The sequence below is a fragment of the Cyprinus carpio genome, chromosome B12, assembly GCF_018340385.1.
Source record: "Cyprinus carpio isolate SPL01 chromosome B12, ASM1834038v1, whole genome shotgun sequence".
Lineage (NCBI taxonomy): Eukaryota > Metazoa > Chordata > Actinopteri > Cypriniformes > Cyprinidae > Cyprinus > Cyprinus carpio.
In genome coordinates, this window is record NC_056608.1 from 3,846,063 (window position 1) to 3,869,059 (window position 22,997).

At 36.9% G+C, this 22,997-nt stretch overlaps 1 protein-coding gene across 1 annotated transcript; it reads right to left on the minus strand.

Annotated features, from left to right (window-relative positions):
• Positions 1-19,679: 19,679 nt before the first annotated feature.
• On the minus strand, positions 19,680-22,538 carry vkorc1 (vitamin K epoxide reductase complex, subunit 1). The gene is made up of 3 exons (XM_019069185.2): positions 22,152-22,538; positions 20,414-20,523; positions 19,680-20,310 (listed from the first exon to the last, which is right to left on the minus strand). Exons 1-3 carry the CDS (start codon positions 22,340-22,342, stop codon positions 20,093-20,095), a joined length of 519 nt encoding a protein of 172 aa, XP_018924730.2. The 5' UTR covers positions 22,343-22,538; the 3' UTR covers positions 19,680-20,092.
• Positions 22,539-22,997: the final 459 nt, after the last annotated feature.

Consider the following 22,997-nt stretch of genomic DNA (forward strand, 5'->3'; position numbering starts at 1 on the left):
TTATTGTTAAAATGAAACTACTTTGTTTGACCTTCAAAAAGAGGATCATATTCGCTTTGTCATGCCTAGAGCTGATCGTGCTGGTCGCTGAGGAAATACATCAACTTTGCGCTGTGAATCACCAGATCGGCTTTCACCGTCGACGAAGCTGAGTCCAGCCCGGGGTCATCACATGTGGTTGACCACCCGCCTCTGCTCACTCAAGCCGGCCTCCGCTCAATCTAGGCTGCGGCTCACTCTAGGCCTCTGGCCTCCGCTCACTCAAGGCCGCATTGTGTGATGCTGTTTCATTGAGAAAGCGAAACTACTTTGTTTGACCTTCTAACAGAGGACACGACTAGAAATCAGTGGTTAATTTGTATTTACAACACCGTTCCAGAACAGTTTAACGCAAATATTCAGATGTGTCCGGCACATTTTATGGAGGTCTGTTTCCTGATCCTGGTAGAGTAGACTACAATGCCGGCTGTTCTGACTCACAGACTGTAAGTGCTTTATTATATTTAAAAGGATTTGCCACTGATGATTCAAATGCGAGTTTTGAGCAGTGTAGAATAGCACTTGTTGTTTGTCATTTCTCTGATCACAAATGCAGACATGTTTTTATGTTTATGCGGAGCGATGCACTGCAACACGTAAAAAGATAGGATAAGTCATTATAATCAGTAATTATGTCCCCACTGGATGCAACAAATGACTCGTTAATAATGGGTTTTAATGTTTATGTCTCATCGCTCTGGCCGGACAGGGCATCACAATATGATAAGGGGCGTAACATTTCCATCACACGCTTGAGGTATTCGGCCAATCACAACACACTGGATAGTTGGCCAATCAGAGCACACCTCGCTTTTCAGACCAATGAGCTTTGTGAAAATCGATGTGTTTCAGAAGGCGGGGCATAGAGGAGAAACAATAATGTAAAGTATGTGGAAAATAATGTGTTTTTTGAACCTTAAACTGCATAAACACATTTCATTACACCAAATACACAAAATAATGATTTTTTTAGCAGCATCATATGACCCCTTTGAACTGATGTTTATTTTGTAGGATACACAAGAAGAGTGATTGCCTATGACACCAAAGCTAATAAATCTGTGAAGTGCACCAACATGAAGGAGAGAAGGATGCACCATGCAGCCACAGTCATCAGTAACAAACTCTATATGACTGGAGGACGTTTCCTCAACAGTCATGATGTCATTGAGTGCTATGACCCTAAAACAGACGTGTGGACTTCTAAAGCATCGTTACCATACATACTGTTTGATTACGGTTCACTGTCGCTGATCTGCATCTCCAACCACTCCAACCTACCAGAGAGCTGCTCAGAGAGCACAATATCTCAGCTTTGTCATCCCGTTCGCTTCCCTGCTCATTAAGATCTCTTTTGTCTTGTTTTCTGAAGTCTTGTTTTCTGAAAAATGGATAAAAAATTTTTTAAAGTGATTTTACGCTTAATTACAAAAAAAAACTGCTCATGATGTAAGAAAAATAAAACTCATTCTCACTTTTGAATTATTTTTCTGACCCCACTGGCAGATATTTTTTTCTTGATTTAAGTATAAACTCGCTTAATTTTGATAATTTTTTTAGAAAACACTTTTGCTTCTCAAATAGTTTAATATTGGTTTTAGAATGTTTAGATATTTGTACTGTAAAGTAAATCAAACCGAGCAAGAAAAACATTTTGTTGAAGTGTTCAGAGTTATCCGTGCAACCTTTAATGGAGGCTGTTATCTGAATTAACTGCTACATTGTTGTACACTGTTCTGTTTTTAAATACCATCTTTTTTTATGAACTTACTGTATATACTTTATAATCTCACCAGGCCTTATAATGATTAGACTGTGACTGGGCCACAGACAGTTTTAATGCCTGCCCTTTTCATTGCTCACTGTATTCTTTCCAGAACAGTTTTGCCTTTCAAATTATGCAAATTCTTCTTCTCATGACATCTTCTCTTAAATTTTTGTTTTTAGGTTATCATCTATCTATCTTTAGCTTGCTTTTGAGATTGATATACAGTATCTACTACCAATAATCTCAGATATCCTACATTGTATCCAGTGATGTCCTATCAGCAGAGGAAAATTATGCAAAACATCCCTAAATAAAACACTAGAAATAATGCAGTTATTGTTTTCCTCTTGCACAACATATACATTATACATATACATATACCTGTTGTGCAAGAGGAAAACAATAACTGCATTATTTCTAGTGTTTTATCTAGGGTTGTTTTGCATCTGTTTTGGAGCTGAAGTTTCAGAAAGGTTTTAGTGGCATTATGTTTTGAAGGAACATGTGAAAATTTGTTTAGCTGTTGACTGCTAATTTTGAGTAATACATGTAATTGTTTAAATGTATTTATTTAGCATATTATTTTATTATCCAAGATCATTTTTAAAAAGCATATTTAATTTAGTATGGATACCTATAATATAATACCTTAATATAATTTTTCTTTCCTTAAAGTTTTATGGGCTTCTGTGTAATTCTATATTTGACAAAACTGAACAAATGAATAAAGATCAGAACCTTTACAAATAAATACGTTGCAGACCCTGCCCCAGAAGTCCACATAACAGATGAGAAATCTGTTTTACATTTTATAATGAAGAAAGAGAGACAAGAGTTTGCCTTTAGTCAAGCAGTCCTCTTTGTTGACTTTAATCAAAAACCATAGCAATCAAATCCATGAAACTTTAACCCACAATATTCCACATTAGGAAAATAAATGTTTCAATATATACAAGCACTCAGTGACAGCAAATAGCAGTTAAATAAACAAAGAAATAAATCCTATCAACGTTGCACACTATTCACATAGCAGACTGAATTTAGGCAGCATCCACACACTTGGTGAAAGTGCAAGGTGACAGTGCTAGACTGAATGGAAGAACAGGGTATTGGTATGCTTCACCTCTGAAAGCAAACCTCAGGAACTTCCTGTGTTAGGAAAGGATGGATACATCGAAGTATGCATCCTTCAAATCTATGGTGATGAACCAGTCCTCTGACCTTATTTGAGTCATGATCTGTTTTAACGTCAACATCTTGAATCTTGACAGAGTGGTTGAGCTGGCACATATCTACAGTATGATAGGATGCTACCCTCCATCCCTCTTGGGAGCAATGAATTATCAGCTGTAAAATCGTGGGCTTCCTCTCAAGTGGAGGAACATTCTCTGTAGCATCCTTTCTCAAGAGGGTAGGCAATTCTTGTCCCATCACCAAAGCCTGCTCAGGGCATACCATAGTGAGTGTGACCACATGAATCGAGGTGGACAAGAACCAAACTGTATTCTGTAGCTTCTTTCTACTGTCTGCAGGACCCACTGAGACACGTTTGGCAGGCGCTTCCAAGCTGCCAAAAAGTCTACTAAGGGAACCAACCTCTCAAGACTGGCATCTGTTATTCCCAGAATAGCCCACTTGGTGCCCATAAGTAGATTACTGGACTGACTGGTCTGGCTGCTCTGGAATCCTAACTGGAAAATGTGAGCCTCCCAGGACCACTACATTCCCGGGTGAAGGCTGAGAAGTGTGCTTGCTGGAGACCACTGTGCCCAGAAGCATTGGAGATGGAAGGGTTGACCCCCCCGAGGGCACTGAGGATAGATGGCACCGTATCATGAGGAGTGCACCGCTCTTCCCCAAAGGGGTCTGCCCTCGGAAGTTGAGATCTTCACGGGTCCACTTGGATCCGAAAAACCCAAGGTCCCACCCGAGACCCAAGTGGGTTCAGGTCCAACACTTCTATGAGTACCTCGGACATGGGTCAGATTAATTATTAGCAGCCTCGGGTCTTGAGTACTGTAAAATAAAAGAGCTTTTTCCACCCCGATAGGACCCGAATACTTTTAAACTATCCCAGATGCATACTTGTGCATTCATGTTAAGTGCATTTTTAAGAAACATGCATAGAGAAGGAAAAAACATTTGCAACATCGCACACAGATATTCATCTTATAGATATGAGATCTGTCAGGAAAAGCCACTCATTACCCTGTGTGTTCATGCAGGGCTTTTGGTGCAGAAGCCCTTCACCGGAGATCAGGTAAATAACGTTGCAGACAACATTAGGGAATCCATGATTTATTAGGCTGTCGATTTCATTTTTATCAAACTGTCACATTTATTTTTCAAATCCACTGTTTACAATTGAAAGCCAAACTCAGAAATAACATGTATCCATCAGGCAGGGGAAAAAATTGAATAATAAAAAGTAAATAAATAAAAGTAATGGAGCAGCAGCCATATCAGTCAGCAGGATTTTTCAATTAAATTAAATTCAAGTTTATTTATATAGCGCCTTTCACAATACAAATTGTTGCAAAGCAGCTAAACAAAAAATATAGTTTCTACAATATTTAGTAGTAGCTTATCAGTGGTGACTATGTCAAGTTGATGTACATATGGCAGAAATGTACGGTACAAATCAGTTAAAGACGTAATCAAACAGATGATGAACACTATTAACAGCAATGATTTTATGTTGCAATAAATTTAAAGCTAAATTTTGTAGTTCTGTATGTTGTTTCAGGTCCTCTGAGGGGTTGGCATCATCTCTTCTCAGGTGTTCTGGATCCAGACTGAAGCTTGTGTAAATCCTAGTTACCACGGTATGTCAATCCTGTGGCAGAAACAGAGAAACAAATAGAGACATAATTAGCATTGCTGCTGTTCCAACCAAGCAAAAATTATTTGGTTAAACCAAGCTAAAGAATAATAATGTGCATTTGATCAGATAAAACAGCAGGTACAAAATTATGAGATGCATTATTTGAGAGCTTGGCTAAAGAGATGTGTCTTTAATATAGATTTAAAAAGAGAATGTGTCTGAACCCCGAACATTATCGGGAAGGCTATTTCAGAGTTTGGGAGCCAAATGCGAAAAAGCTCTACCTCCTTTAGTGGACTTTGTTATCCTAGGTACTACCAAAAGTCCAGAATTTTGTGACCTTAGGGAGCATGTTGGAATGTAGTGTGGTAGAAGACTAGTCTTATAGGTAAGTAGTAATATTTTGTATCTGATACGGAACTTAATAGGTAGCCAGTGCAGACACTGTAAAACTGGGGTAATATGATCATATTTTCTTGACCTGGTAAGGACTCTAGCCGCTGTATTTTGGACTACCTGTAGCTTGTTTATTGAAGATGCAGGACAACCACCTAGCAGTGCATTACAAGTGTCCAGTCTAGAGGTCATGAATGCATGGACTAGCTTTTCTGCATCAGAAACAGGTAATATGTTTCTTAGCTTGGCAATGTTTCTAAGATGGAAGAATGCTGTTTTTGTAGCATGGGAAATATGATTTTCAAAAGACAAGTTGTTGTCTAATATAACACCCAGATTTTTGACAGTAGAGGAATTAACAGTACATCCTTCTAGTTGCAAATTGTAATCTAAGTGATTCTGTGTACTGTTTTTTGGTCTAATAAGGAATTTAATAGTAGAAAATTGTTGGTCATTCAATCTTTTACATTTTTAACACACTATGTTAGCTTAGATAATTTAGAAATTTCATCTGGTCTTGCTGAGATATATAGTTTAGTATCATCAGCATAACAATGGAAACTAATCCTGTATTTTCTAATAATATTACCAAGGGGTAACATGTATATTGAAAATAGCAGAGGACCTAGGACAGGTCCTTGTGGCACTCCATACTTTACTGGTGATAAATGAGATTGCTCCCTGTTTAAATAAACAAAGTGGTAGCGATCGAACAGGTAGTATCTAAACCATCTTAAAGCCTGACCTTTAAAACACATATAGTTTTGTAATCGATCTATGAGCAGAGGTGGGTAGTAACGAGTTACATTTACTTCATTACATTTACTTGAGTACATTTTTTGGGTAACTAATACTTTTGGAGTATATTTAAAGATGGGTACTTTTACTCTTACTTAAGTAAAAAAATTTTGGGGGGGGTGTGTAGTTTTACTTCATTACTGTGGGCCACGCTCCTCTCCTTACTTTATCTTAATGCAATAAAAGTTATAAATGCTTCAGTTTATTCCAAACGCGCCGTTTTTTCTGTGCAATGAGCGATGCCTATTCGCGAATGATTCATTCTTTTGAGTCAATTCTGTTCAAACGCTTGATCAAACCATAGACTGGATCAAACCAGTGAATTGGTTCGTGAATCAGTTTGAATGATTTGTTCAGTTCCCTGCCGCGCGCACTGAGCGTCTGAAGCGGTTCTTCTCACTCAGAGTTGTAACAGAAAGTTTAAGAACATCAAGAGCGCTGAAGACATGGCTCTGGATCTGCACTGAATTGAAAGCAAATCTGCAAAGACTATTGTTTGCTAGCGATGAAGATCTTTATTAGATGAACACCGCGTGTGCTGTCTACTGTTCAACAGGTATAACTTAGGCTACACTCGATTACAATACACAATACCACTATGACATTAGTTTGTTGTACATGTAACTTATAACAGAGGGGAGCCAAGTTGAATGCAGCTTCCAAAAGACAAAAAATAGCAGATTAATATTTTCTAAATTTGATACAATTACACCGGCGTGAGAACGTTCAGCGAGTCATATTATCAGCTGCTAAATTCAGATCTCTGTTCGCTGGCTGTAATCTTTCTGTACAATGAAAGATTAGTAGCCGTTTTTATATCACATTAACTTTCAATGTTAAATTCACATTTAATATAAAGTCAGTTGTATTAAAAATATGTTATGGCATGACACCCATATCTGTTAATTAAATAAACAGACGGTTTTTATGCATGGTTAATAGATTAGCCTACATTATTAGGCTACTTTGACCATCGCATATTATCTAACATAATCTATGAAGGTGAGAATCGAGATATTTCATGATACAGTTCATGCGTCTTGGAATGTTTCTGATATAAATGAAAAATAAATAAATAATGCTTAATAATAATTTGCCAATATGCTGTTGTAGCTCCTGTGTGTCACATGACGACCCCCCACTCATACCCCCTCAAAAATAATGAGTGCATGACTCCTCTGCTTATACATTAAATGAAATATTATTTTTACATTAAATAAGCTGTCACAGAGTATGAAATAAATAAGCCTACCATCCAAACCCGCGTTAGCTCTGTTCCAGGAGGAATGACCCTTCAAAGACAAAATTATCATTAACATACATACACAAAATAAACGCTTGCATAAATATACATACGTTTACATTTTGCAGAACAGACAGAAGAAGATCCGTCAATGTGCATTTGGTTCGTTATGTTCAGATGTTCAGTAACTCATGTGAGGAGTTTTCACTCTTCTCTGTGTCAGAGGTTATTTATACATATATAATACATACATTAAAATATTATTTATTTCAGTGATGCAAATCAGAATTTTCATCAGCTGTTACTCCAGTTTTCAGAGTCATGATCCTTCAAAAAATAATTCTAATATATTGATTTATTACCAGTGCTGGAAACAGTTTTGCTGCTTAATATTTTTTGTAACCTGTGACATTTTGTTTAGGAATATTTGATGAATAGAAAGATAAAAAGAACATCACTGATAGTAGATCATCATATTGGAATGATTTCTGAAGGATTATGTGACACTGAAGACTGGAGTATAGGCTGATATATATATATATATATATATATATATATATATATATATATATATATATATATATATATATATATATATATATATATATATATACACACACACACACAGATACATTTAATCTATATATCTAAATAAAAATAGACTATAGGTATTCAGTATATGATCCAGAGTAACTAGTAATTAACTACTTGAGTAGTTTTTTTTATCCGATACTTTTTTACTCTTACTCAAGTAACTATTCAGACTAGTACTTTTACTTTTACTTGAGTACAGTTTTTGGGTACTCTACCCACCTCTGTCTATGAGTATGTCATGATCTATTGTGTCGAACGCAGCACTAGATCAAGTAAAACTAGCAATGAGATGCAGCCTTGTTCTGATGCAGGAAGCAAGTCATTTGTAATTTTAACAAGTGCAGTTTCTGTGCTATTGTGGGGCCTGAAACCTGACTGAAATTCTTCATAGAGATCATTTTTTGCAACAAGAAGCACAATTAAGCAGACACAACTTTGAAGCTTGAATGGTTTTGTGACGTGACCTAAAGATAAGAACGAGTTAATAATATTGAGAAGCAGTTCCCTTTCGAGGGAACTTCGAACTGCGTCCTCTAGGGGTCGCTATGGGGAACGCCTCGTCGTGACCCGTGTCTGAAGCATACATTGAAAAAACACCAACAAGTTGGCTGGCGACAGCCCCTGACGTCACTACCCCTGTGACTATAGAATAAATAGGCACCAGGAGAACACGTCATTCTCTTCTTTGTCTTCACTGACTGTTCTGTTTGAAGCATGCATTTGAACGTGGTAAGAGTGATCTTTCTCTATCAATCATAGCAACTAACTAGCAAAGCGTTTAGAGGGTGTGTGCATCCGTGTCATCATTTTTTGACACCCGATGACACACACAATCTTTGCATTGTTTGTTTGGGTGAAGAGCACGCACGCAATGTCCTTGAGGGAGCAATCTGCGTGCATTGTGAGCGTTTTTCAAAGAAAAAACTCTGCTCTCGTTTGTCTATCTTTTCAAGGAAAGAGGGGCAGCCATCTGCTTCCCGGGGTTCTGGACCCGTCACTGAGAATGAGCTCATGGGGATCACAGGTGGATCTGGCTGAGGAGTTTAGAGAGGGACTTTCCCTTTCACGCTTGTCGGCTGTGGACAAGAAAGAACCGCTGGAGAATGATGTTATTTGCTTAACACTTTCCGATCCATGGGCTAGTGCTCTGCTGGGTTTGGCCCAGGAAGAGCAGGAGATGTCCGAGGATGGTGAAGAAGCTGAGGCTGAGCCTTCTCAATCTTCCTGCACCTGCGGGTAGGGGTAGGAAGAATTGCGAGTCAAAGGAAGTCCTAAGGGATGTGATCCAGACAAGGCGACAAAAATTTCTTGGATATCCAGCTAGGTCGCCCTGATGGGCTTCCTGGGTACCTGGTTATCGCTTCTGGCTGACGCATTGAGCGGGAAGTATAGGGGGCATTTGCCAGAATCTTATTGTATAATGCTGTCTCAGGCAGTGCTCCCTTCGTCTCAGAGGGTTGTATTTCAGCTTGCCTCTTTCGTTCAGTTAAGCACCTCTGCGATGCTTAGGAACCTTTAAGCACACATGCTAAGTTCTGTGTACTTTCTGAAATCCATATGGTGGTAAGTGTGCACGTTGAACACTTTGCGCACTTTCTAAAATCCACGTTAAGTGGTAAGTGTGCATGCTAGCACTTTGTGCACTTTCTAAAATCCACATAAGTGGTAAGTGTGCACACAAGACTCTGCGCACTTTCTGAAATCCTGTACGGTAAGGGTTACGCACTCAGCTTCGTTCCCTTTCTCCGAGTTGGTTAAACCTTGGTTCCTTGGGCTCCACTCAACCAGAGTGTCTTTATTAATAGACTTTCAAGCATCACTTCCCTCAACATGAAGGGCTATAGTGAGCATGGCGCTTCCCCTTAAGCGCACGAGTTCTCTCCCCTTCTGAGTAGTTGAATTCATCACTCTGTGGGCTTTTCTCATGGTACAAACCCTGTAGAATAATTTACAAATCTCATAAACTTATATTTTATTCACAATAAAATATAGATAACATATCAAATGTTGAAAGTGAGATATTTTGAAATGTTATGCCAAATATTGGCTCATTTTGGATTTCATGAGAGCTACACATTCCAAAAAAGTTGGGACAGGTAGCAATAAGAGGCCAGAAAAGATAAATGTATAAATAAGGAACAGCTGGAGGACCAATTTGCAACTTATTAGGTCAACTGGCAACATGATTGGGTATAAAAAGAGCCTCTCAGAGTGCAAGTGTCTCTCAGAAGTCAAGATGGGCAGAGGATCACCAATTCCCCCAATGCTGCGGCGAAAAATAGTGGAGCAATATCAGAAAGGAGTTTCTCAGAGAAAAATTGCAAAGATTTTGAAGTTATCATCATCTACAGTGTATAATATTATCCAAAGATTCAGAGAATCTGGAACAATCTCTGTGCGTAAAGGTCAAGGCCGGAAAACCATGATGGATGCCCATGATCTTCGGGCCCTTAGACGGCACTGCATCACATACAGGAATGCTACTGTAATGAAAATCACAACATGGGCTCAGGAATACTTCCAGAAAACATTGTTGGTGAACACAATCCACCATGCCATTCGCCGTTGCCGGCTAAAACTCTATAGGTCAAAAAAGAAGCCATATCTAAACATGATCCAGAAGCTCAGGCGTTTTCACTGGGCCAAGGCTCATTTAAAATGGACTGTGGCAAAGTGGAAAAAGGTTCTGTGGTCAGACGAATCAAAATTTAAAGTTCTTTTTGGAAAACTGGGACGCCATGTCATCCGGACTAAAGAGGACAAGGACAACCCAAGTTATTATCAGCGCTCAGTTCAGAAGCCTGCATCTCTGATGATATGGGGTTGCATGAGTGTGCGTGTGGCATGGGCAGCTTACACATCTGGAAAGGCACCATCAAAGCTGAAAGGTATATCCAAGTTCTAGAACAAAGAAGAAGACCTAAGACAGTTGAGCAACTAGAAGCCTGTATTAGACAAGAATGGGACAACATTCCTATTCCTAAACTTGAGCAACTTGTCTCCTCACTCCCCAGACGCTTGCAGACTGTTATAAAAAGAAGAGGGGGATGCCACACAGTGGTAAACATGGCCTTGTCCTAACTTTTTTGAGATGCGTTGATGCCATGAAATTTAAAATAAACATATTTTTCCCTTAAAATTAAACATTTTCTCAGTTTAAACATTTGATATGTCATCTATGTTGTATTCTGAATAAAATATTGAAATTTGAAACTTCCACATGATTGCATTCTGTTTTTATTCACAATTTGTACAGTGTCCCAACTTTTTTGGTATCGGGTTTGTAGTTTAGCAGCGCTCCCCTTTACCAAAGGGTTGCCTATGAGCACGCTACTCTCTTCCTGAATTCAGAGTTCTCCTCTCACATGAGAGTTGAGTTCTCTGTTTTACCAGAGCACCTGGCAACCAGCAGCATCAGGTGAACTAGGCCCTCCCTCCGCATCTCTGATGTGCTGAGTTTTTTGGCTAGCTTGCAGTATGCTTACCCTTCTGATTTTCACAATCAGTCTGCAGGTTGAGCCCCCTCTCTCGTGAGAGTTGGGTTGTGCTCCCTCAGCTAAGTAAATTACTGCTAGCTGTTTGAGCTCCCCTCTCGTTTGAGAGATGGGTGTTTGCCCCTCCCCTCAGCTAGATATTTACGGCTAGCTGTTCCAGCATTATTACCATAGGTTGAGTTAATGACTCTCAAACATATTGTTTTTGGGATACACCATTCCATCTATGAGCTGCTTTTCAGAGTGCCACGAGAGCCCCTTAGAACAGTATTAAAGTCCATGTTATGGTAAGTGTGCACATAAATCTTTGCGCACTTTCTAAAATCCACCCTGTGGTAAGTTCACACGGTAGTTCTCTGCCTTCTTTCTAAAATCCTATATGGTGAGGGCTTTGCACGGTTGCTTCATGCCCTTTCTTGAGCTGGTAAAAGCCCCATTCATCTTGGGTGCCACTCCACCTATGTATCCTCAGGATACCTATTTAAGCAGGGTGTTGCTACTAGGGATCTGTTGAGACAGTTCCTCCAGCAAGCTTATGCAAGAGCAAGCAGTAGCTCCTGTGTGACAGGCAAGACTTAGTATAAAATGCTAGGCTCTTTGCCGTATCCCTTTAAAGGAATCTTTCTTGATTCCAAGCTTTGAGCTCTACCCCGGGTCTAGGCCCTAACAGGTAAGTTTGGGTATATAGCCTAGGCCTTTGGCCATAAGGAATATTGTCACGGATAGCCGCCTAACGTCCCAGGGGCAACTTCCATGGAAATGGTAGAGTTGGTATTTAGTGCTCGCCATGGTTCTGTCCTGCACTTCCCTCAGCATGGTGGCGTGGGTATACTGTTCCCCATAGTGAGTACGCAGTTTGAAGTTCCCAGGTTACGAAAGTAACCACGGTTCCCTAAGTAGGGAACGAGACACTGCGTCCTCTAGCTTTCCTGCCATGCTTCGGACGCAAGCTTCAGATGAAGAAGTGAATGACATGTTCTCCCATTGCCTATTTATTCTATAGTCGCACCGGTAGTGACGTCAGGGGCTATCGCCAGCCAACTTTTTGGTGTTATTTCAATGTATGCTTCAGACATGAGTCATGACGAGGCGTTCCCTATAGCGACCCCTAGAGGACGCAGTGTCTCGTTCCCTACTCAGGGAACCATGGTTACATTTGTATCCTGAGACGTTTTTCTCCTACAGGTAACAAATCTTTCTTTAGTGGGTACAGGATCTAATAAACATGTTGGTTTAGATGCAGTGATAAGTTTATTTAGCTCTTCCTGTCCTACATAAACTGCACCGCAGTTTTTCTTTGGGTGCAATGAATGAAGCTGAAGTACTACACGATGTAGAATCTACATCTGTTATTGTACTTCTGATGTTATCTATTTTATCAGTGAAGAAATTCATTTAATTAAAGCATAATTTCAGTTATTTAAACTATTAAATTTCTATACTCAGACCTTTCTATACCTAAATTACCCTCAAACGAGATTCTCTGCTCTGATGAACCTCAATTTTAAGCATCATGTTTGAAGGAAACCAGCTCTGCTCATCACATGCAGAGTACCATCCCAAAAGTAAAGTGTGCTGGTAACAGCCTCATGCTATGGGGTAGTTTTTCAGTGGCAGGGACTGAGGGACTCGTCAGAGTAGAAGAAAAGCTCGATGCACCAAACTACTGAGATAGCCTTAATGATAACCTAGTCCAGAGCATTCAGAAGCTCAGACTGGGCAGAAGGTTCATCTTCCAACAGGACAATTACCTTAAGCACACAGCAAGAGTGGCTTATAGACAACTCTGTGTATCTCCTTGAGTGGCCCAGTCACAGCCCGAGATTGAACCCAATCAAATATTTCTGGAGAAACCTGAAAATGTGTGTCTGCCCCATCCAACCTGAAAGAGCTTGAGAGCTGAAGAGGTAAGGAGAAGAATGGCAGATAATTGCCAGATGATGATGATCAAAGCTTGTCGCATCATACCCAAAAAAAATTAGCCTGTAATCGGTGCCAAAGGTGCTTCAACAAAGTATTGAGCAAAGGCTGTGAATACTTTTTTTATTTTTTTAATAAATGTGCAAAGATTTCAAACAAACTGCTTTCACATTGTCATTATGGGGTATTGTTTGTAGAATCTTAAGGAAAATGAATTTAATTAATTTTGGAATAAAACTGTAACATAACAAAATGTGGAAAAAGTGAAGTGCGGTGTATACTTCCCGGGTGCACTGTAAATATAATTGCACAAAGTGGCTATATTGATATTCTAAAGTTAACAAAAAAACTATCACAAATCTCCCTGTCTTGGGTGGAGGAAACCAAAGCCTTTCAGTATTCACTTGTGATTTTCCTCATGATATTTTTGATGTGTTGTCTCTTTGACCATTAATCTTGTTTTACCTGCCTTAATTTCACAACCATCTTCCGTAGGGTTCTTTGTTCAATGTGTGAAGGAGTTAGTTGGTTAGGTTGCTCCAGACTTGTTGGCAGCAAGATACCTGATTTATGGTCACTCAAGTTGTCTTGGGGCCCCCTGGAATTCTTCTGCTTGGTCAGTTTTATCAGTGATCTGATAACATTATAACTGTCTGATTCACTCTAATATCCTACACATTCCCTTTCAAGGTCCCTCAAGCTGTGTCTAATGACGATGCTATGGAGAATACCTACTGAACAATTGAAAAATGCCTGAGTGACTCTGAGCAAAGCTTAGGATGATAGTACTTATGACCCAGGTGTAGAGTTCAAATCCAGGCTATAAAACCTGATAAATGTGTGTGGGGAAGACCAGCCCGTGGCATCACACACTTCCTAGAAGGAAAATCCTGACAGTAAAATTTTTGCTGCTGCCATACTCCTAGCAAAGTGGGCCCTCACAACCAGAGGCCAAGGAGCTACTGCCGCAAATGCACAATCCCCTTTCTGGCTTAACTTAGTCCTTGGAATTTTTAATAAATTTTGAGTTGTGGATCTCAATGTTCTTCCACTCTGATAACTCAATTAGCAGATCTGATAGACAAGTTGGTGCAAGGCACAGAATAGAGCCTTGAGGCACACCACAAATAAGCGATGCTGAGCTCGATGTATATGAGCCGAAACTTACTGCCATGCTTCTAGCAGTCAGGTATAACCAACTTAAAGCCTTCCCCTGAATCACTACATACTCTTCTAGCCATGAAAGCAGCACTGTGTGATCTATTGTATCACAGGCTGCAGTTAGATCTAACAAAACTAACATGGCTGAATCACCAGCATCCACAGTCATTTACAGTTTAGTATAGAGCATTTAAATTTTTTTCTTATTGTTTCATACACATTTACAAGGATTTTGCATTTATTCAGAATACAAATATCCAGAAAATAGATGAGGGTCAATATGCAGAAACAGCTGATAGACTGATGGAAATATCTCAGAAAAATTATCTGGGGAAATTATCTGGAGTTAGAGGAAAGAAAAGATGAGGAAGTGATAGGGGAAAAGCGTTGCTTTTTCCACATATGAAAATAACCTCATTACTGGCTGCACAATAAACATACTGTGTGTTCTTCATTGTGTTTTATTCAACCACTAACCATGGCATTTACATCTGTTTTTATGTTGTAGTAACCAGTTTGCCTGGCTGTAACTTTTCTAAAAGTCTTTAAGGTTAAATAATAACAATAATAATAATAATAATAATAATAATAATAATAATAATATAATAATAATAATATAATTATGCCTGTTATAGGAATTATACCACCACAACCAGAATGAAATTCTGACATATGTATTATTAGTTTTAAGAAGTGTATTACATGTTCTTGAAAAGTGTATTGCAAGTTGTGTTTAATAATTACATCCAGTGAAAAGGATACAGACAGAAGACTAAAAATTTAATTTTGCACCACAATGCTACAAAAGTCCGTCAGGCCAGCCAGATGTCAGTCTAACAGTGATACAGCAATTAATCAATTGAAATGACATTGATCATATTGTCCATATGTGATGTCATACTTGAAAAGCTGGCTAGTTGAGTATTTCCATCAAGTAAGATTTATAAAGATACACAGTATAAAACATCAACAGAATAGTAAATAGAATAGAAAGTGGTAAAAAAAAAATCTACATTATCTACATAAATATTAAGTAGAATAAACTAATTTGTGAGAAAGAGATTCATGTTGTGTTTCACAAATCACAAAAATATTTGACAAATAATTTATATGTTGGTAAGGTAAATAGAATTAAAGAGTAAATAATAAATTATCACTTGAGCTATACAAAAGTCAGTGAAAAATTAAAATTGTGTAAAAATTATAAAAAAAAAAAACCCAGTTAAATATTGTAAGATCAAAACTCTTTTCATCTACAGTATGTATTTGACTGAGCATATACCCCAATCATGTTTTCATCACTTTGTTGTCTATTTTTGTACATACACTACCTTTCAAAATTTAAATGTTATTGAAATAAGTTTCTTGTGCTCACCAAAGTTGCATTATTTTAATATTATGAAATGTTATTATGATTTAAATGAGCTGTTTCCTATTAAAATAAATGCATTCCTGTGACGCAAAGCTGAATTTTCAACATCCAGTCTTCAGTGTCACATGATCATTCAGAAATCATTCTAATATGCTAATTTGCTGTTCAGGAAACATTTCTTAATACCAATGTAATAACAGTTGTGCCACTTCATGTTTTTGTGAAAACCATGATATATGTATATATATATATTATTATATATATATGTGTGTGTGTGTGTGTGTGTGTGTGTGTGTGTGTGTGTGTGTTCAATTTTATTTTTTTTTTCGGGGATTCTGTGAATATTTTCAAAAGAACAGCACTTATTTGGATTAGAAAACTTTTGTCACTATAAATGTCTTTCACATCTGTTTAAATTAATGCATCTTTCCAGAATAGAAGATCTTACTGACCCAAAATGGTAGGGTTTCATTGCAAAAATAAATAAATAAATAAATAAAAGTATTAAGTATTAAGGCAAGTATTTGTGAAAGCAACAGAAACATAATAGCAAAAAAAAAAAAAAAAAAATTGTGGAGGAGATGTTGCAAAAGATAGGAAGCTAATTCTATGGAAATGTCCATTTTTCTGTCTCTAGTCTTTACAGAAATATAACACTTGAAAAACCCTTAGGGTTACAATTTCTTTATATTTATCCCTTTAGGCGCCAGGGTTTTTTGGAAAAAATGCTGTATTTTGACATCAAGCTTTCAAAAGCTTGTGGCTTGAAAGGGTTTAAAGATAGAGATCTACTGTGAATTGAACTGTGACCGAAAGTTTATTTGGGGTTTAAATATACACATCTAATTTGCATATTATGACGTCATCAGGGGCGGCCATCTTGAATTTCATCACACTCACCAAATAATAAATGCCGAATTGACCTTAAAACTCATTCCAAAGATCCCAAGTTTCTACTTGTGTGTGTGTGTGTGTGTGTGTGTGTGTGTGTGTGTGTGTGTGTGTGTGTGTGTGTGTGTCTTTTTCTCCTCATTCCAAATTATCAGAAAAGAGGAAGCCAACAATAAAACAGGAGAAAGCACTAAATTATTACTATATTACTACACTATATAGTAGTAAAACGCATGTGAACAGTAGCATCAGTAATATTCAGGAAATAATAGGTATTGAATGGATGTTTGAACTTATTTGCAAGGTTTTTTTTGTTTGTTTGTTTTTTGTCTTTTTATTCTTATTCTCGCTCTCGCCTTGCACGGCAGCACCAATGCGCTGCAAAGATGTACCAGGAGAAGCGCGACTATTAAACGACCGATCGTCATTTCCAAAAGGCAAATATTCCCCTTCAGAGTCAGAATCGGCAAATAACATTTGCAACACATCCTCACGATACAACTTTTTATTAGCCATTTCACCATTTACTTGCATGCTATGAACTGAACTGCTTCCGCATCAATGACACGAGGGCTGCATCTGAAAACTTAGAGAGGTGACATGCTGCCTCACTGCCGTATCAGGCAATGACTTTGCAGGCAGCGTTTTTGCATGAAGACACCTCATGAAACTGATTTTGGACAGGCTTCCGAGGCAGAATAATGGTTTAATGATCTACAGCAAAATATAGAGAGGTTTGGTGATAACTAAGTGGATATTTCATTACTGCAATATTAATTTCTCGCTAGAAATGACATAAAAAGTGGAAAACGTTGATCAAAAACATACATTTACTCACAAACTGACCACCAACCGCAACTTTCAGACGGCATCTTTATTTTTTGGCTTAACGGTCACAGAATGGAACGCAAAGGTTTGTGGGATATCAAAGGCAGCGAAGGATACATCTATGCTGCCTTCAAAAATCGGCCAGATGAAGGCATCTCAGGAGACAGGAACTGAAACTAACACTGAATTCAGTGCCTTGATGCTTTCCTACCTTGGAATGCGTCCTCCGAAGGCAGCATTTTTCAGTTTTCGGATGCAGCCGAGAGCTCACTTGCTACATGACATAATGTTGGTCTAGAATCGAAGTACTACATGTCTGCCATCTAGTGGTAGGGAATACAAATGAGATATTAAGCCATATTAGGAACTAGTCTATTTTATTAAGTATGACGTCTTGTCGCAATTTTGCGACTTTGGCGCTGATATGAAACAATATGTTATTTGAACAATTACACCTTCTTAAGCCATCAATATAGCAATATTTGTTTTTCAAATTAATTATATAGAATTTCCAAGCACCACAAAACTGCTCGTCCCCACAGCCATGTGCAGAGGAAAAGTGCTTTATTTTGAGGTCAAAAACAGGTTTTTATACTATTTAAAACACAATAATGTATTCATAACTATCAAATATATGATGTAAATGGCATTAAAAAACAAAATGCAGAATAAATAATATAAAATATATAATGAAAGTAGTGGTCCCCTGGAGTTGTGTCACTGGCGTTACCATTTAACAAAAAATGTTTATTTGGAAATAGAAATCACACTGATGACATCACTTGTCTTCCTTCTTCCTATTTCCTGAAGATCTATGAAGAAAGGCACTGTCTCTTTTCAGTTATCATAAATGTTGTTATTTATCTCATGATTTCACGTGAAGCTTTTAATTGAACTCACTGGTACAACCTACTTTATTGTTAGGGAATTGTAAAAAAAAAAAATAGAATACAAATTGATTAAACTACTTCATTCAGTGACTATACCATGATTGGCGACATGTGGTTTGATTCCTTTCAGCAGCCATTTTGTAAAATGCATTTTTCATGAAAATTGTCACTGGTGTCACCTTCCTTATGGGTAAATAAATGCACAAAAAAGATTTAAAAAAATCCCCCCCCAAAAAAAAATCATTAGGCTGTCATTTATGTGTAGGCTATTCATAAAGTCAAAGGTAATCTAATAATGTGGTTTCAATTTGTAGAAAAAGAAATACATTTTAAGACATCTTGCCATACCCAAAGTGGACATTTCTGTAGAATGACCCAGAACTGTAAATTCTGTATCTGTGGAGTAGTAGGAAGACAAGGACAGCTTCTTCTTCATCATCATCATTTAATTTTTCTTCTTTTTCTTCTTTCAGGACCTTGCTCACTAATCTAAGTGCTTCAAAGTTTGGCTACACTTGCGATCAGAAGCTGAAAAGGCTTAGTACAACATTTGTGAGAATATTGTTGCAAGAATTGTTTTAGCCTACCATAGCCAAAATCATACTGTAAGCACATGACATATTCTGTCCAGAAGATGTCACCATTCAAACAGCAATTCCCTCAAACAGTAAATACATTAAGCTATTACAGACTGAATTGCCAGGCATCAGATCAATATGCATGTGCTATTTAAGAAATATAATTTTAAAGAGTATCTTAGAATAAGTAGGTTTTTTTTTACAATAATTTAGGACAACAATTTAGCATACCAAACAAAAAGAAGAAAAAGTGAGGTGTTTTTTGTTTTTTTGCATGGCTGTTGCATTTTATATATATATATATATATATATATATATATATATATATATATATATATATATATATATATATATATATATATATATATATATATATATATATATATATATATATATATATAGGGGGGTGGGGTGGGGTGGGGGGTTGTGTATAGATTATACACAAAATTAAAAAACAAAAAAAAAAAAAAAAAAAAAAAAAAATTAATTAAAATTTTAATAATAAAAATTAATTAAATAATAAAAAAAAAAAAAATTAAAAAAAAAAAAAAAAAAAAATTTTAACAATTTAATAATAATAAGTTATATTATTTTTATTAGTACTTATTTTTCTTCTAGTATTTAATACTTTTTGATTTTATCATAAGATTTTATTATTTTATTTTAATTTTATTTTATTTTTTTATTTTATTTTATTTTATTTTATTTTATTTTATTTTATTTTATTATTTTATTTTATTTTATTTTGGTCACAAAGTGGACCTGATGTTGAAATTTATACATACAGTATAGTATCTGTATCTCTGTAAGCAGCAGCAGCATTAGGGCAAAATTGTATATTTAAATGTTCATACACTAGACATGAGCACATAATCAAACAGGATTTAATGGCAAATCTGACTTTATTAATCACATAGAGCTTTAATCAATATTTTATCAGAACTTGGTTTCACATTAGCCTACTTGTACATGTAAAATTCTGACCTGGATGCAAAACACATGATGAGCATCACACACTTTCTGATAACTGTATCATCACTTCGATGAACATGTTTTTTCATTATTCTGAAATAGATTATAAACTGAGGCTTCCTCCCCTATTTGTGTCTATGAACATGTGAAGTCCAGATTATTGTTAGTATTTTTCTTTTTACTAAGACCAGTCTGCAAAGTGCCAAGATTTCCAGTAATAAACAATTATCTGTAAACATTTATTTTATGCATGTTCCTCTCTTTTTCCCCAGAAATTAGAGGCAGCTTAATCCCAGATGTCTTCAAAAAAAAAAAAAAAAAGTGTCATTCGCTCTTCCCTTTCTTCAGACGTCCCTCCAGTCCCGTCCTTCTCTTTAGGTTTGTGTAGAGGAGAGCAAAGTTTATGATGTAGGTTGAGACACAGACCACGCAGAAATCACCCAAGACGAATGCCAGAATAACAGCCAGATATACAGATCCAGCCACTGACACCCAAGAAGACATGACAAGGAAGAACACTGCTCTACTGGACACCAGCTGGCCTGTTGATTAAAATGTATTTGCAGATGACACTTAGTTTTATATTATTGGTTAAATAGCTGTTGGGGTCCCAGTACAAACAATTAGTGGCCTAACAGCACTTACCTAAACCCAGTTGCAATGCATAGAAAATTATTCCCAATACACTGTTTGGCTGGTTTAACAGGCTGTCTTTGGAAGTAAAGATCTGGACGAGCCCAAATCCACGTCCCCATCTGAGAAAGAGCAAAGTTCCACCAATACATCAATTGATAATGGATGTTTTTGCAGGCAAATATTCACTGTTTGCAGGTTGCATAAGACTAAACTTATTAGCAAAGACTATGACACAACACTGTATTCCATGCACTAGTCAATTTTGAGATTTACTGTTTGACTAATGGAAATGATGAAACATTCAAAATACATGCTTTAGTGTTTTTTTTTTATTTTTATTGCACTTCATCTATTTTCAGCTGTAGATTTGAATTACAATAGCCTGACTGGTTTTAGAAAATTAGCTTTTTTTCTCCTGCACTGAGCCAGAAATCTCCACTTTAGTACTCCTTTAGAATTTCTTTTTTTTTTAATCCAAAAATTCTGAACTTGTATTTATGCAAAATTCAGAATTCTGTTCTTAAAAAGTATGCACATTTCTGCATATTTAATAAGGTTATGCATAATTTGCATATTTAAACAATTCAGAAAACTTATAATACAATAAATGTTTACAATTCCTAATGTGGGCTAGTCAGTTAGCTGAGGAAGAAAGTTAGTTACATTAGCTAGCCTACATTTTAAATTTGTACCCTATTCACCTGAGGTGTCTTGCCTTAAAATACTGTCTGTGTGATATCAATGCATGAAAACTGCCTGAACTGAACGCATTACCTGCAGTGTTGCCAACTAATTTTCAGGGGAAGTTGCTAAAGACAGATCAATTTGTTGCTAAAAGTTGCTAAATGACGTAGTGATGTCATTGCGTAATGATGTCATTGCATAACCATTACACAAAACAGCGTTTTGATGTAGAATACACGAGATTACTCAAATCTCAGTGAAAGATATGTTTTTACATGTTATTTGTTCATAAAAATAATATAAAACATAAAATATTTAAATTTGTAAAAGTAACAAGTAACATCTTTATGATCAGATTTTTTTACAACATTTAATTACTTAACAGTAACACAACATATACAAATTTCATATAAACTATTATTAACTAGTAAAACAGCAAACCGCACATTCTGAACAATTATAGTTTTAAGCAGTGTATTGGTAGTTAGTATGCTACACAAAAGTAATACAATGTACTGTTAATATGAACGAACAATCCATATTTATTTTGTGTTTTAAATTCCACATTGTATTTTGTGTTTTAAGGTTACGGGGTTACAACTTAAAGGATAACATCCTGTCAGAAAATGACTAGTAGCTTTTAAGTGTTTCTACATATTTTTTCTTACAGTATACCTAACTGAACAACGATTATATATACAAGCTAATAACATGCTGTATCATAAATGTGCATATATTATTGTTGGAAATAGCAACTGATGTTTGTACTGTTAAGCATCTGTCTCCAGCCCTCTCCATGTTAATGTGCTGCTTGGCTGGCTAGCTGTTCAGCGGTTTCCTCTTTTTGTGTAATTTAGTTGAAAATGTGTGTCTTTTTTATCATTTCAGTCACTTTACAAAAGTTGCTAAAAGTTGCCAAAAACTTTTTTAAAAACAGCTAAATTTGTAAAAAAAAACTTCTTGAAAAAAACAAAAAAAAACAAATAATAATAATAATTACTAGGGTAGTCTGAAAGGTTGCTAAATCTAGCAACAAAATTGCTAAGATGGCAACACTGATTACCTGGATGTGAAGACTTTAGAGCAGCTCACGGAATGGCCCAGGTCGCACATCGCGCGATATTCGGGATCGTTCTCCCGGGACAGTTCGACATGTAACGCGTAAACCGACAGAACTAAACCCAGAAAACACAGGACGAGGCGGACGCGATATTCCCATTTAGGAACTCCTGTAGAGGAATGGCTCGAGGGCATTGCAGTAACAGTGTTAAAAGTTATGACAAGTAATTTACAAAAACCTGTTTTGTAGGTTATACTTGAAGACTAAAAAGTTGCTACTCTTACGTGCAATGTGTAAATGTAGATTATGTATGCTCGAATTGCCAGGCTCCCACCTTGAAAGTATTGCAACGTGGAAAAGTCTGAGAGAAGTGCTGTGATTGGAGCAAAGAACTGAGACGCGTGGCACGAGCGATGTTACTGACTATAACGGTTTCCTATGGGACGATGCGCTTTTGTCCAGCAGGTGGCGCGTGGAGGCTCCAGCCCCACTGATGAGCCGCATTCAGGTCTCTGACACATTTTAGCACTAATACGATAAAATGTAATCGTTTTTATCTGTTAGTTGCAAGGACTGGTACCTGACATTCAGTTTTAAATCTACCTCAGCACTCTTATACTGTAAGCACTGGCAGAAAACTATTACTGAGGAAACGCCGAGCAAAATGCAGAGCAAATTGAAAAGAAAAATAAATATTTAAATCTCGCGCAATTTATACTGTTGCTTTGCTTATTAGCATTCTACTTTTTTTTTTTTCCTTTTTCTGTTTATATGGACGTGAGCCTTTAATTGGACGGTGCAGATGGTCTGGAAGCAGATGATCATTGTCCAGTTAGATGAATAGGACTG

Coding starts and splice junctions, on each gene's coding strand:
- vkorc1 (XM_019069185.2), bottom strand. CDS start 22,342: ATGCCCTCGAGCCATTCCTCTACAGGAGTTCCTAAATGGGAATATCGC. Junction 20,524..22,151: donor TCTAAAGTCTTCACATCCAG/GTAATCAGTGTT, acceptor GCTCTTTCTCAG/ATGGGGACGTGGATTTGGGC. Junction 20,311..20,413: donor TGCATTGCAACTGGGTTTAG/GTAAGTGCTGTT, acceptor TTTAATCAACAG/GCCAGCTGGTGTCCAGTAGA.